Source organism: Heloderma suspectum, chromosome 4, assembly GCF_057233095.1.
Source record: "Heloderma suspectum isolate Gila_16-S chromosome 4, 16-S_ref, whole genome shotgun sequence".
Taxonomy (NCBI): Eukaryota; Metazoa; Chordata; class Lepidosauria; order Squamata; family Helodermatidae; genus Heloderma; species Heloderma suspectum.
In genome coordinates this window covers 288,993,049-289,008,553 of record NC_139461.1, presented here as the reverse complement: position 1 = coordinate 289,008,553, position 15,505 = coordinate 288,993,049, and the positions used below count along the sequence as shown (strand labels likewise).

Sequence of the window (15,505 nt, the reverse complement as noted above, 5' to 3'; positions counted from 1 at the left end):
ACATAGAACTAGGTCTTTAAAATGCCTGGGAGAAAAGAAAAGTCTTTGCTTGGCACCAAAAAGATAACAGCGTACGCGCCAGGAAAACCTCTTCAGGGAGTTTATTCCATAATTGGGGTTCCACCACTGAGAAGGCCCCCTCTCTTGTAGCCCCTGCCTAGATTTTTAATACAGGTACATGGATTTCTATGAAATGCATACAGCTTTTAGCAATTATACATAGGCTTCAACAAAAGTGGACCAAATATCCAAATAAGTGTCCATTTGAAGGTGGTGTCTATATGTAGAGATGTCGTGAGTGCCTGGCTTGGTCTGAGAGGCTGGCAGACTCCCCTGTGCCCAATCCATTTGCCAAGCTGTGGGGCACTGATGGACCTGGTCACCAAACGCCCCACAGCTCGATGTGCAGCTCGGAGCAGCCTGGAGCAGCTGTCACCGCATGTGCCCCAACCAACCTTGCTATCTCCTCCTTGCAAGGAGGAGAAGGCAAGAGCGCATTAGGCACCAAGGACTCATCCCCACTGACTGTCAAGCTCTTAACAGCCGGCCGGGGCAGAACAAGGCCTGTACGCTGCACCCCCCCCAATCCTTGCAAAGAGGAGATGGCTAGAGCGGTTGGGCATGCCTGGCTCAGAGGACTCCGGCAGTCAAGCCCTTGTTCGCACAAGGGCTTGACTGCTGGAGTCATACAATCATAGAATAGTAGGGTTGGAAGGGGCCTATAAGACCATTGAGTCCAACCCCCTGCTCAATGCAGGAATCCAAGTCAGAGCATCCCTGCCAGATGGCTGTCCAGCCTCGCCTTGAATGCCTCCAGTGTGGGAGAGCCCACCACCTCCCTAGGTCATTGGTTCTTTGAGGAGGGGTAGCTCGGTGGGCGGGGGCAGCGGCTTGTCGAGCTCCTGTGCGCCCCAGAAAGAGGTGAGTCTGTCCATGCAGCCCTATCTATATGCCACCTGTTCAGATATTGTAAGTGTTGTAAGGTCCTCAATCTGCTGCATTATAGGAGGTGAATGTTTATCCTTCCCCTGTTGTAATATCACTCTTTCAGCTGTCAACAGGGCTCTTAGAATCAATTTATGCTGACCATTCGTTAATTTTCATGAAGGAGGTAAATAATTTAAAAGAGTGAGTACATTAGTGATACTAAAGACTGTTCCAGTACAAAATTTACTCATGCAATAATATCCCACCCCAGAGAAACAACTACTGGACATTGCCAAAAGATGTTCAAAAGAAGCATTAACATTAGTACTGCACCGCCAGCAATGAGCTGAATTGGACAATCCTTTATTAAAGAGACGTGGTGTCCAGTAGACATGAATCAAAAGGTTTTGCCAAATAAGATGCAGTCTAAGATCCATTGACACGACAGGTAGACACCAAAATGTTGATCCATTAATTAGGCACTTTGTGGTGGTGCCCACACCAGTTTCTCAAATTCCCAAATGTCCCCCTGGGTCCAAAAAGGTCGTGGACCCCTGCATTACGCTACAGCAGCTCCATAATTCTACTAATCATGGGAAGCGGGTGGTAGACAAAGAGGGCAATGACCCCTCTCCCCTAATCCTAGATATATTGCTTGGTCTCCTGTCTGGGTTCCAAGTAGTTTAAGTTGAAAGACTTGTGTTGGCCAAGGCTACACGGTGCAATTCAGATTTGAGTGAGGCTTTGAATCTAGCTTTTCCTGGTCCAAGTCAAACATTAACAGTACTAGCCTACACTTCTTTACTCAGAAGTAAAGCAGAGCAGAATCTCCTGTCGGGCATTGAGGTGGCCATTTTGGGCGAGGGATGCTGGGGGTGTTGAAGGAGAGAATTGTGAGTGCCACATCGCCTGCCTATATCCTAGGGGTGGGGCACTTTGGGCCTGTGGGGCCAGGGGACATCTTTGTCCCGTGACCCCACCACCCCTTCCCCCAACCACTGATCATTTGGTGGTTTCCTGGCCGTTGTGCAGTTTTTCTGCATTCTAAAAGGTTGATATGGCTCTCTCAAGGCTTAGTTACTGGCAGTAAAAGTTTTCAGCTACAACAAGTTGATTTTTTTAATGGGTTTGGCCCTACTCCCTTTGCCTTCAGCCCCGCTTGTTACTGGAATGCAGGCCCAGAGAGCTTCTCTGAAATGGAATTTGGCCCTGGGGCTGAAAGAGGTTCCAGACCCCTGTGATATCCTCTAAGCTAGCTTGCTAGCAGAAGATGCTGTCCCACTGCCTGCATTGCAGTAAGATTCAACTACCGGTCTGGTGGCCTCTGTATGTGGAATTGGGGTGGGGCAGGGCAGGGCAGGGTGGGGAATCTTATATTTTGCCTCAGGCAGCAAAAAGGCCTGAGACTGGCCCAGACTATGGATTCTGTTCACTGGGACTCACTCTCTGGTAAAAGATTGGATTGCAGCTTCAGTCCACTACACAAGACAGGCCTGAGTCTTGGCATGTAACTTTTAAAAGTAACTAAAATGTGTATAGGCAAGGGCGGGGGGACGGGACTCTTCTCCATGTAGTCTTGTTCTTGTAGCTTCACCCCTTCTCTTAGCTATGCGCATTTAGGACAATCCCCCTCCATCTCATGTGCTCCAATTTACCTGGGACCATCTTTCTCATCGGTTACCTGAACCTGGTAAAGCAGTCCTTATTTTGTACCTATGTTTGACTGTTCAGGGATGCCTTATTTAAGATGGTTAAGTGTCATTGTTCAGGGTTCTGCTTCCTTCCCAGGGTATTTAGAAGGCGGATCTCTGAGGAAATGATGGATGCATCTTGCCTTTCGTGTGCATGCATAGAAAGCACATGAGCACTAAGGCACCCTGCCTTGCACAGCCAGCTGTTTCACATGATGAATCCGCCGAGGTACAACTACCACCATATTGTAGGAAATTAAAGGAGGGTTCAGACAACCCCCCCTGCCTAGGTATAACCCCTGTGCTACAACTAGTCTTGGCAGGGGGAGCTTCCCATCAGTTTTTGGGGAGCTATGGGACTTTTCCTCCATAGCTATGACACACCCTGCTGCAATGAGGCTTTTTCACCTGTGATTGTTTTGGAGGGGTGGGTCAAGGAAGAAAGGCCCACCAGTTCCCCCCGCCCCAGGAACTTGGCATAATCCTCAAACAAACAAAAAATACTAGTGTTGTGCTGAAAATTTATCTCACATTTTTTTCAAGCATTCTCATTCAATCTGATGGAGAAGAAATTCCTTTTGAAAAGAAATTCAATGGTGAAGGAATTTTGGAGAAATTCTCATGGGTTGGGTTGGGTTTTCTTGTGCTTACTTTACTTAGGCCAAGGAGTGTGTGCAAGTGTCCTATTTTTCAATGCACAATCATCTCTCCGGAAGCCTGTAGCCTCCTCAGCTTCCTGAACTTCAATTATGGCAGAGGGGAAGACATCATGAAGTAATTTCTCCCATAGGGCTTTTTCAGATCAGGAAGCACAGGCAGCCTGGGAGGCTGCAGAGCAACGAAATGTGTAATAGAAAACACACGCACACACACAGCAACCTTGCGATGACTAGGTATGCTCAGAAACACCACAAAAATAAATTATAAAACACCCTGAGAATGTGGGAGAACGTGGAAGCCTCTTCATGTGGGAAGAAAATTTTCAGGAAATTGGAGGGCAGATTTTGGCTCAGCACTAGCCCCACTTCTTTCCTGGAGCTGCCCCCCTCACACCTGCATTGTGGTGGATGCAAAATGGGGGCCAGCCTGCCGATGCAGTTGATGCTATTGCAGCACACACACAAAAGGAAAAAAGAATCTGTGCTTCAATGCCTGCCAATGGTGAGCCCTACCTTTGAGAAACTGTTGAGAAATTCTCCTCTCCCTGGAGAAATTCGTTGAAATTGTCCCAATTTCTCCATCCACAAATAGGGTGGAGAATTTCAATTAGTGGAGGACAAGTAATTGAGAGTGAACTAATGCAACAGATGGAGTAAAGTCTTCAGCAGTGAGCAGCTACACATCTTTAAAAAGTGTGTCCCTATTTTCATCTGTACCATATAGAAAGGTATATACCATATTGAGCCATGCCCCTTTTTTCCAAGAATATGTTTTAGGGTGCAATCCTTTCCAGATAGGCGGCCGCCTCCGAAATCAGAGGCGACCGCCTATCCAATGCAGGGCAGGAGAAGCATGAAGGGTGTCATTCACTCCACGCTTCTCCTGCCCTACGTTTTCAGCTAGACAGCAGATTGTGGCTATCTAGCCGCGGGAGGGCTGAGCGGAGGAGGAGGCTGCTGTGTTGAGAAGGAGGCTGCTGACATTGGATGTGTCGTACAGGCGTTTCCACCCTCCCTGGCCCGGAACGCCCCCAGACACGCCCATTTTCGGCCACTCCGCGTTCCTCTTTCAAGCACGGAGGATGAGACTGTTCTGTGCTGCCTCAGAGGCAGTGCGGAAGTGGGGGGAGGTTGGTTCTCCGGGAACCGACCTCAGAGCGCGGGCTCCGTGGTCGGTTCCTGGAAAACAAGATATCTTATGGCTGTATAACCACTGTCTAGCGGCCATAGGATTGCTCCCTTATTTTATTTATTACATTTCTATATTGCCCAATAGCGAAAGCTCTCTGGTTTTATGTTAAATCCATAAAATAATGTAGAAACAAGTACATTTAAACAGTTACAGAGTAAAACTGAAGTAAAACCAACAGCTTTGGACAATGACAGTGCAAAGATCTAAAAAGCACAAACACAGGTTTTTCAAAACTGAAGGACTAAAACGCCTGTGGAAAATACAAAGGTCTTTACTTGGTGCTGAAAAGTTCACAACGTAAGTGCCAGGCAAGCCTCTCTGGAGAGGGTATTCTATAGGGCTGCCACCACTGAAATGGCCCTCTCCTTAATAGCCACCCATCTCAAACCTCATTTGGTTATGTCTTTTTATGTGTATAGCACCAAGACAAAGATAAAATGTTGCTATACTTATTCAAACCTGAGAAAAAATGTTATGGCAATACTCTGTGTAACTAACCATCCTCTCTTCACGTTTACTGTTATGAACCTATCCTCTCCAAACTCTTCTAGTCTTATGTATTTTCCAAAATCCACATAACACACTGATGTATTATTACCAGGATGCCAAACTGCCTCTCTGCAAATGCCTGTTGCAGTGTGAAGTTTTTTTGTAGTTTCCGTTAGCATGTGCTGATAGATTTATGAAGGGTTTTATTTAATGTATGTTTAAAGGATATCCGCTATCACCCACTTGTCAAAAAGGGGAAGAGAAGGAAGGGGGGAATCAAAGCCATCCCAGCAGATCAGAGATACAGGTGCTAACAGCTTATTACAGTCTGGTAGTGATTAACTGGCCAATTAATTGCAGTCGTCTTGTCGGAGCTCAGACATAGAGAAAAGATAAATGCATCATGTGTAGATTTAGGGCATGCATAATATTGCCACACTGCTAATAATTCCAGTCTTGGCATCCAAGATCATGGCTGTATTTCAGTTGCAGAAGTGCATAACATACATTTTGTTATGTATTGTGTGTGCAGATGTTTGGTGCCTTTGCATCCATTAAGCCATGGGAACAGTCTGCCCCTGCATCTGTTTCGAGCCATTCTTTTATTTCCTCTCCTCAGGAAGTGAAACATAATAGGCTGAGTGCATTTATTAAGAAGATGAAACTGGGACAAAGCTCGCTCCTCATCACCCTCGGATATTACTAGGAATTGAATGCAGTTCATGAAGCAGTCACCTGTAGCAGTGAATGCCTGGTTAGGACTTCTGTATTCCTTAGCAGTGAAGGCTGAATTCAGAGGACCCTTACAACAGCCACATATGAATTGTCAAAAATAAAGGAACTTTTATCACCAAACAGGAAGACAAAAGAGGACAGTGATTTGCATAATTGAGAAATAATTATTATAATTTAAAGAGAAATACACTACATTTCACCATAGTGCAGAAGATCTTTATCTTTAAACCAGAACTGGACTGGGCAACCCTTCAAATAGAGGATGCCTTCAACTACACGACACTCCTCTGGCAGCTATTCAGACAGAAAACTGTCCTCTTGGCAAAGAGTTAGGGTAGACAGATATATGGCTACCCTAACTCTTTGCCAAGCAGTAACTGAAGCATTGAGTGTAACTGCTTAGTAAGCTGGTTATCAGTGACCTAGTCTACCCAAAAGCAACCAAATGAGGGTAGAATGAAAGTAGAGGTCTGAGATGGCAGAATGTCTGTTTCCTGCCTCCCAGCTGAGCAGAGCAGAGCAGAGCAGAGCAAGCTGCTCCAGCTGGCCCAGGGACTACAGAAGCAAGCAAGCTCCCAGAGAGCGAGCGACCAGAGCGAGCGAACAGGGGGAGCAAACAGGAGTTGGCCAGGGGAGTTGCAGTGATTGAAGAGACAAAGGAGATGGAGGCTAAGAGGTAAGTGGGCTGCAGGAAGCCCAGGGGGCTGCCCTTTATCCTTCTGATTGGCTGTGAGCTCACCAGGTGCTTCTGAGAGCTCCAACTGAATTGGGGGTGTGTGGCCTGAGTACTCCCAGCAGCTGAGTGGGTGGGAAGCTTCAGACTGTTTCCCGCCTCCCAGCTGAGCAGAGCAGAGCAGAGCAAGCTGCTCCAGCTGGTCCAGGGACTACAGAAGCAAGCAAGCTCCCAGACAGCGAGTGAGGGAACAGGGGGAGCAAACAGGAGTTGGCCAGGGGAGTTCGGCAGGGGAGGTCAAGGGGAAGGCCCCTAACATTTTTTCCCCATTTTTTATTTTATTTTATTTTATTTTTTAACTAACTTTTTTCCATTTATTTGTCTTGTAACACACACTTTCACACAAGTGGGACTCTGCTTTTAACCTCTACTAAGTAGAGGAACAGGCACAGGCTAGTCTAGAATGGCTTTGCAGCAGATAAGGCAGTATATAAATGTTAATAATAAATAAATAAAGGATTACAGCCCAAGGCTTTATAACAACAGGAACTTTATTGCTTAAAGCCATCGGCCGCCACAAAGCCTTAAATGCTGGTTTGCAGGCCAAAGGTCTTCCCAAGCAGTTTACTCAAGATTCTAAGCCAGCAACAATGAATAAAAATGCAATCAACCAAACTCAAAGCCAGATGAGACACACAATAAAACTGAACATGCTAAAAGGCCTGGGCAGATAAAGATGTCTTTGCCTGGTTCTGAAAGGATATCAGACTCAGCACCAGGCAAGCTCCCTGAGGAGACTTCCAGAGTTGGGGAACTCCAGAGTCATGGAGTCAACTCCCACAACTGACAAGGACCTATCATGGGCTGCCACTCACCTCACTTTAGAACAGAGATGCAGAACCTCAGAATGGAGATAGCAGTGGGGCACAACACAACTTGGTTGGTGCTGGGAAAAGTACCCACTGAAGGGGATGTTGATACTGCCATACACAATGCCTATGAAAATGGTGCACCCATGATTGGATCTGCCTAGCCAGTCCACAAAGTTATATATATAATTTGAAAGATATGTTTGATTAAGATCTCATGTTTGATGAGGTCCTTTGCCAGAAAGTTTGTTATGCAAAGCGACTCACAAGTAGCGTCACTGAATCTTACCTACACCACCTAGGCCAGGAGACACTGAGTGTCTCCTGGCGGAGTTGCAAACTTTCATGTGTGCACAACGTCCACCTGAAATGTGCAGAAGGTAAGCAGAAGTCAAATATGTTGGCCCGATCTGTTATTAAGATGGAGAATCAAGTGGGATAACCTCAAGTTTATGCCTCTCTGTACTCTTGGGGAAAGGATGCAATACAGATGTAATAAATACTAATTAAATCCAATTGATTTTGGTCTAAAATGTGATCTAAGTGGCCTAACTGTAGCCCTCAAGTATAGAGTTCCTGTTCTTTCATTGCTGAAAGAAATGGGCTGAAAAACTGTCACCATCCCATTGTTCTTTGATCTGTGAACCAAGACCTCTTCAATGTCACTTTGAGTGGGCAGGAGAGTGTAAAATGTAGTCATGTGTCATGGTTTGGCTGTGGCCCTGGCGTTGCGCTCATTGACTCCATAAACTAGGTGCTCATGTTTACTTAAGGAATCTTTTCCTCTCTTCACCTCCCCACTCCCATCCCCTTATTAGGAATGTGCCTGGTCACATTTGAGAAAGCAGATTATTCTCGGCCCATAGCTCTTCCCTCTTCTTTGTGTCATCTGTTGGAGGACTATTTATCTCATCAGGACACATCTGGAAAGACTCCAGATTACGGAACTAAGGGCAGGGCTGCATTAATCATTACACTAAATATGCTGCAGAGCGAGGGCCCAGCCAAATGGGTCCAATAAAAGCTATCGCCCAGCTTCCCTGTCTACACACACGGGGGCAACAGAGATTAGTTCAGGGAAAGGAGAGGACGATATTATAATCTAGTTTGTATCCAGTCGTCTGGGGAAAACAATTGGACAATGAAGGGGAGAGGTGGCTGAGGGCAGTTAGGAGGCAATGGGTGGACTTTAAGGGAAAGTCTCTCCTAGGATGAGTGGTGAGATGGGCAAGAAAAAGATGAGCCGATGGTATCAGTGGGCGGAGGCAGACCTCATATGGAAGAAGAGTCATTAGGGGTTATTTGGATTAGGCATCTCATATCAAAGGGCTCCTAACGCCAAGGCTCCCAAGCACATCCAAGGCCGTTGTGATGGGTTGGCATCACTGGGCGTTTGTTGAGCCCCTCACCCTCGGAACTGCCAATCCCTGGAGCATCCTGGCCTCCTCCTCCTCCTCCTTGTTGTCGCTGCTGGTTCACCTGACCCCTCGGAGCACGAGCAGGGGATGGAGCAAGGAGCAGCAGACCTGGCTTGCCTTGCCTGCTCCTTCTGGGTCTGGTTTACAGCTTGGGCCCAAAGGAAGAGGGCAAGTGAATGGCTAGTGGTGAGACAACAGCAAGGAGGAAGTGGGCCCACTCAGGAAACGGATGCACTCAGGCCTCTGCCAAAGGGCCCCCAACGCTCGGCATTGGCCCTGCCCGATTTGTTTCATGTGGGCCAATACATGTACAGCAGAGCTCAGTCTTGCAACTTCTGAGGGTTCGGCGTGATTCTGCTACATAAAATGTTCTCACAATACGACAGAGGCACACATACCAAGGAGCCTACGGATTGATTTTTGCCTCAGGGTCATCTGAACACTCTAGATGAGGGGTAGGCAAGCTGGTGCCGACACCCACCTTCCATAATGCCTGGCTATTGGCCACGCTGGCGGGAGCTGTTGGGAGTCGTAGTTCAAAACGCCTGAAAGGGCACCAGGGGACCTCTCCTCCCCACTCCCCAGGGGAGAAGAGACAGAACTGGTGAGTTTGGAGGCCGGCCAGGAGCAGCGACGTCTCGTCTGAAAGCTCCCCCGACGGGCGGAAGGAGGAAACGCGGCTTCGCGACCGCTGCCAAGGCTGGACAGCGAGCAACTCTGTCCGGCGGGTGGGCCGCGGCTGCCACGGCCGATCGAGAGCGATGCTCGGGCGCTTGGAAAGGAGAGCGGCAGCCTTACCTGGGAGGTGAGCCCCGGCGGGGAGAGAGGGCTCTGGGGAGCGGGCCGGCGGGCGGCAGGGTCTGCGGCGAGGGACGGGGCGAGGCAGCGTCGGCCAAGAGGTGGGGAGGCGCAGCCACGCCGCCCAATGGGTGGGCTACGGCGCGGGGAGGGGAGGGGGAGAACCGGGGGCGGCGTGAGCGGCCACGTTACCTGCGCGTCGCCGCCCAGCCAGCCCCCAGCCCGCCCGTCGGTCCGCGGCGGCGGGCTGTCATCAGAGCGCGGAGCGGCCGGGCCGGGCCGGGCGAGGCTGGGCTGGGCTGGCAGAAGCCGAGCCTCCCGCGCGCTGCTCCTCCCCGCCTGCGGCTGCGCCCAGCCCGGCTGCCGCGGCCATGACCGATAACATCCCCTTGCAGCCGGTGAGGCAGAAGAAGCGCATGGACGACAAGCACCGCGGCGGGTAAGCCGGCCGCGCCGCCCGCCGGGCCCCGTCCCTGCCCGCCTCGGGGCCCTGGCCGCAGCTGGGCCTCGCCCTCCCGCCGCGCGCCTCTCCTGGGACCCCTGCCGGGGCTCCCCCGCGCCCCTGCGCCCGTTCTCGGCGCCGGAGGGAGGCACCCCGGGCTTTCTCTCCCCGGCGCCTCCCGCCCGTGGCGCTCTCGGGGACAAACGCGGATGCCGCGTCCCGGCCCTCCTTTCGGTTTCAGGGGCGGCGGCGGCGGCAGCCTGGCTCGTACTCGAGCCAGCCGGTTCTGGCGCCAGCCGGACGCCGCGATCCGCGATGGTCGGGCATTGGCGTGGGTCGCGCGGAAGGATCGGAGATTCCTCCCCCCAGCCCCCGGCAGCTGCGCGCTCCTTTTTTCTCCTCCGCGCCTCGGAGCTCCCCTTCCCCGTCGCTGATTGCCCCACCCCCTCCGGGCCCGTTGGCCGAGTGGGCTTGCCTTTTGTCTTTCCGGATTTGTCTTCCTCCCACCCGCACCCCTGGAGGGGAAAAGAAAAAAAAAAAGGAAATGGGAAATCCAGTTCGACCCCTCTTCTGCGGCAAGGATGTTAGAAAAGCCCTGGGCATCGGAGACAGCCCCATGTCCATCGGCATTTGGGGGCGAGGAAGGGGCTCCCCTGCTCGTTAGGAGAAACATGAACCCGTGGATGACGCACCCTTCTGGGAGAAGGGCAGGAGGCTCCTTTTCCAGCGGGGGCTTTGAGGGGGCGCGGGAGGGGGGTCGGTCCACCCCTTGGAGGGGGCTGGGGCGGAGGGGAGGGCGCGCCGGCAGCAGGAGCTGACAGGTTGATCCTGACGCCATTGTAGATGGCACGCCCAGGCGGAGGCTGTCATTCCAGCCCTCGAGAAACCTGGACGGGAAAAGGAAGGCGGAGGGGAGGCTGCCGCTGCCGCTGCCGGTGCCAGCTTTCTTATGCGCTCTGTCCTCAGGCCCGGGGAAAGGAAACCGAGATCGGGGCAGGAGGCGAGCTCTTCTGAACGCACACCGCGTCTCCAGTTGGCGTGTTTGCGCCCGCCGCTTCCATTGTGCTGGTCACACGGGGGGGGGGGGATACAGAGCCCTCTTGTTTGAGAGGCCAGAAATGAAGCTAGGGGCCACCAACTGGGATGGCTTTAAAAGGGGACTGGGAAAATTCCTGGAGGAGTAGGCTGTCGATGGCTACTAGTCCTGATGGCTATATTCTCCCTCCAGTATCAGGGGCAGTATGCCTGTGTACACCAGTTGCTGGGGGACATGGGCAGGAGGGTACTGTTGCACTCACATCCTGCTCCTGGGTTTCCCAGGGTTGGCTGCTGTGTGAACAAAATGCTGTTGTGCTTGTCCATCATCAGCTGTTATGAGCAACCCGTGGACGCGTCCAGATCCTTTTTCTACCCCTTGGCACAAAGGAACAGACCTTGGGCGGGTTGTTCCCTTCAGTCACCGGCATGAATTAGGAGCACTTCCCAGAGTCATGCTTCTAGGGAATGCTAGTTGTGGGGAAGCTGTTACATCTGAAGGGGTTATCCAAATGGACTTTTTTCTTTTAAGAGTGGTGCTTAAAGAGGTCAGTTTCTGAAAAGGGAATTGTAGGAGATTATACCGGTACAGAAGCCATGCCTTCCAGTCTAGACGGCCTCCTAAAGTTGCCAGATCGCAATTTGGAGATTTGTGCTTGGTACCTTCAAAACTACTGGTGAAGCTGGAGATGAAACTGCCTTTTTCTCCCCTGGTCCTTTCTTCCTCCTCCTTTCCCTCTCTATTGTGTAGCACACCTGGAATCCTGCTCATTATAGTCTTTGGTTTCAAATGTAAAAAGTCTGGCTGTACTTTGTCAGTAGTGAGTGAAACACCTTCTGTGCCAGCTATGAGGCACCTGGTTTTTTTTATAAGGGCAATATGAGTGGTTGCCTTGTCAAATGCATGTTCCAGATCCATGTTTGCCATGTAAGGCAAGTGGAGGGTGAAAACATGTGAGGGGAGGAGTGCAGAACCATTCCTGCACCTACCTAGAAATGCTCCCTGGTCACCCCTGTTTCATACACACATGAAATTTGCATGTATTTCATTAGTTTGCATAACTAATTATTCTGCTTCTGCTCATGAGAAGGCGGAATGGTCAAAAGAGGTGAATTGTAAACTCATAGAAAATCCATGAGCGTCATATGACATTTTTGAACACATAGTTCAGCACCAGATGTGCAAACTGCTTCCCTTATTGATTGATTGATCGACTGAAGATGAAAACTCTTGTCTGTTTGTCCAGTGACGGTGGTTTCACATGTGAAAGTCACCACTAGAGCCCTGTGCTGCTGTTCAGTGAACGTGTGTGTGGGCAGACCGGGAGCATGTCCATTATTTTATTTTAGTTACTTAATAGATTTATATACCAGTGACCATATTCAAACGTATCTCTAAGCGGGTTACAAGAAAATTAGATACATTAAAATACGTTATGATATACATTAAGATACATTATCCCTGCTTCCCAGCCCTTAAACAGAGCATACATGTGCACAACTGCCTGTCTCATTTGCAATCTGGTAGATCTTTCGCAGAGTTCCAGTTGCACTGAGGGAGTCTGTGCACATACAGTTTATGTGCACATAGGCTCTGTTTTCAACCTTCAGCTGAATGTGAGGAGATCAGGACTGATACAGTGCTGACTTTTCCTCTCCCCTGTTTTTACATGTGTTCACTGAATGTTTGCACAGGATTTTTATATTGCAGTCATTGACTGGAAAAACAGCAACAACAAACTGTCTGGTGACACCTTAAAGCAGGGGTTTCCAATGCGGTGCCCACAAAGCTCTCCACTCCCTGCCCCCTTCAGAAAATGTTGTTGTTGTTATTAATAATAATAATAATATAATTTCATTTCTATACCGCCGCATAGCTGAAGTTCTCTGGGCGGTTCACAACAAACCTTGTAAAATGTTAGGATAGTTGCCTTTTTCTTCCTTTCTAGCCTCTAGCCTTGCTCTTTCTCTCCCCTCTACCCCTTTGCCTTGCTATTTCCTGCTCCCTCCCAGACTCTAGTATCGCTATTTCTCTCCCCCCACCCCAGACCTCTTTTGGTCACTTTTGACTAGCGAGGCCTCCACGGCAGCCATTATTTGACTAGCCGCATCCTCCATGGGAGCCATTTTATGGTGATGCCCGCAGCAGTTTCTCAAATTCCCCATTGCGCCCATGGGTCCCAAAAGGTTGGAGACCTGAGCCTTAAGGAGTGACACTTTTATTATGGCATAAGCATCCGTGGCCCAGAGCCCAGTTCATCAGATGCATGGAATGTCATCCTGAGTTGGCAGAGATATGTACACACATGGGGTTAGGGTAGCCTTTCCTTACCTGGTGCTCTCCAGATGTTTTGGATGTCAACTCCCATCAACCCCAGACAGCATGGCCAGACAGCATGGCTGAAGAATATTGAGAGTTGTAGTTAGGAACGTATGGATGTTGTAAAATCTGCTCTGTCTGCATTTTGTGGATTCTCTGGTGCTTGTCATTCTATCGTCCACTCATTGACGGAATTTGATTTTTTCCAATTTCCCGAATTTGTACAAATGCGCATTTGTGCAAATTCACTCTTGCAAAAATGTGCAAATCCTCCCCCATGTGCATTTTCATGCTTTAGCCTATGGGGCGTTTTTTTTTTACTTTACATATTTTTCTATGACGAAATTTGCATAAAATTCCGGAAGGTAAAATAACCAGTCCACAAGTCCATGGAATCCATGTGATTGGTCCAATGTAGAATCGGTGGGACGGATTCATAGAAATCTGAACTCATTTGATTCCATTGCAGATTTCTCTGAGATCCCTAATTGTACTCTAAAACATCTGGAGGGCACTAGTTTGGGGAAGCCTGGTGCAGGGAGAAGAAAAAGTTATCAGTGAGGTTGGAGGAGAATTAACTGCCAGAAATACAGGCAATAATAATTACATTAAAACTTTGATGTATAATCACAGTGTCTGTTCAGTGTGTTGATAAGCAACCTGGCATTGATAAGTTATTCAGCACCTGTAGTGTGACAAAAAAAATCCCTAATCTCAGTTCAGGCTATAGGTGATCGTTGAACTGATATTTATGCGCTCATCCTAAATCCAACACCTTGTTCACTAGAACACGATTCAATGAAATAATAGTCTGAAGATGCATGCCTGGGTCATTACATTTGTTAAAGCTAAGGAGACTTTATTCTGGTCAGTGTGTAGAGATGGGAGATTGCATTGGATTCCTATGTAAGTTTCTCCGAGCTTCTAGAAGGAAAAGCAGGCTATAAATAAATAAAGTTTAGCTCTATTAAGTCCTTGTTGATTTCAGTGAAAGAGTTAAGCAGGTTTATTTATTCATTCATTTGCGCCATCACATTGCTCATGCTTGACTCTGGCCTGGCTTTATTGATTCATTATTACATTTATAGCTTGTCTTTCCCCCCCTCTTGCAAGGAACCCAAGGCAGCTCACATGATTCCCTGTATTTTATCCTCAGAACAACCCTGTGAGGTAGATTAGGCTGAGTCAGTTACTTCCCCAAGTCACCTAGTGAGCTCCATGGCTGAATGGGGAGTAGAACCTGGATCTCCTGAGTCCCAGTCCAATACTCTAACCACTACACCACATGGGCTCTCTGGGGGAAACTATGATCTCCTGTTATGTGAATAAGCCACAGCAAGCCTTGGGGTCTTGAGCTCTGCCTCACCTTTCCTCTTTCATGCATCAGAGGAGGAGATCAGAAGTTTCCACTTCCAGTTTTAAACAAACCACAGTTCCCCATTGTGTCTAAACGCAGGTTTGTTTAAACTCTAACTGGTGAACAAACCAGGATCAGAATCCATGTTGTGATCCTGTTTTGCTCTCACTAAGTAGAGTTTAAACAAAGCACAGTTTCCTGAGTTCAGATGTAACAGGAAACTGTGGTTTGTTTAAAACTGGAACGCCTCTCAGATCTCTTCTGGCACAGAAAAGAGAAAGAAAGGAGTGCATGAATGTGGGGCTCACTGTGGCTTGTTCATGAGAGGGAAGCCATGTTTTCCCATTATCTCTGAATCATCTCTCTCCCCCCTCCCTCTCTCATTGAAGTCAAAGGAGCTCACTTTGGCTGGATCTCTTCACAGGGATCGAGTAATTTATTAGTGCTTAACATATTCTTTTTGCAAAATGTTAGCAGATAGCAGTTAGCAGTGGCTGTAGAACTGGTTGTTTCTCAGATGTTGTTGTTGTTGTTCAGTCGTTCAGTCGTGTCCGACTCTTCGTGACCCCATGGACCATAGCACGCCAGGCCTTCCTGTCCTGCGCTCTCTCCCGGAGCGTGCTCAAGTTCATATTCATTGCATCCGTGATGCTATCTAGCCATCTCATCCTCTGCCGTCCCCTTCTCCTTTTGCCTTCAGTCTTTCCCAGCATCAGGGTCTTTTCCAGGGAGTTTTCTCTTCGCATTAGGTGGCCAAAATATTGGAGCTTCAGCTTCATTATCTGTCCTTCCAATGAGCACTCAGGGTTGATTTCCTTTAGGATGGACTGATTTGACCTCCTTGCAGTCCAGGGCACTCGTAAGAGTCTTCTCCAGCACCACAGTTCGAAAGCATCAATT

At 48.9% G+C, this 15,505-nt stretch overlaps 1 protein-coding gene across 3 annotated transcripts in view; it reads left to right on the top strand.

Annotated features, from left to right (window-relative positions):
* Nucleotides 1-9,047: 9,047 nt before the first annotated feature.
* The window catches only part of ATP9A (ATPase phospholipid transporting 9A), a 174,773-nt gene continuing 168,315 nt past the window's right edge, over nt 9,048-15,505 (top strand). The window contains exon 1 of one of the 3 annotated variants that reach the window (XM_084854165.1): nt 9,048-9,458. In XM_084854165.1, the coding sequence (XP_084710291.1) occupies nt 9,415-9,458 (44 nt within the window). In that variant the 5' untranslated portion in view covers nt 9,048-9,414. Of the gene's footprint in view, nt 9,459-9,606; nt 9,891-15,505 lie in introns of those variants that run through there. The other 2 variants (XM_084854163.1, XM_084854164.1) reach the window with 2 other exon arrangements.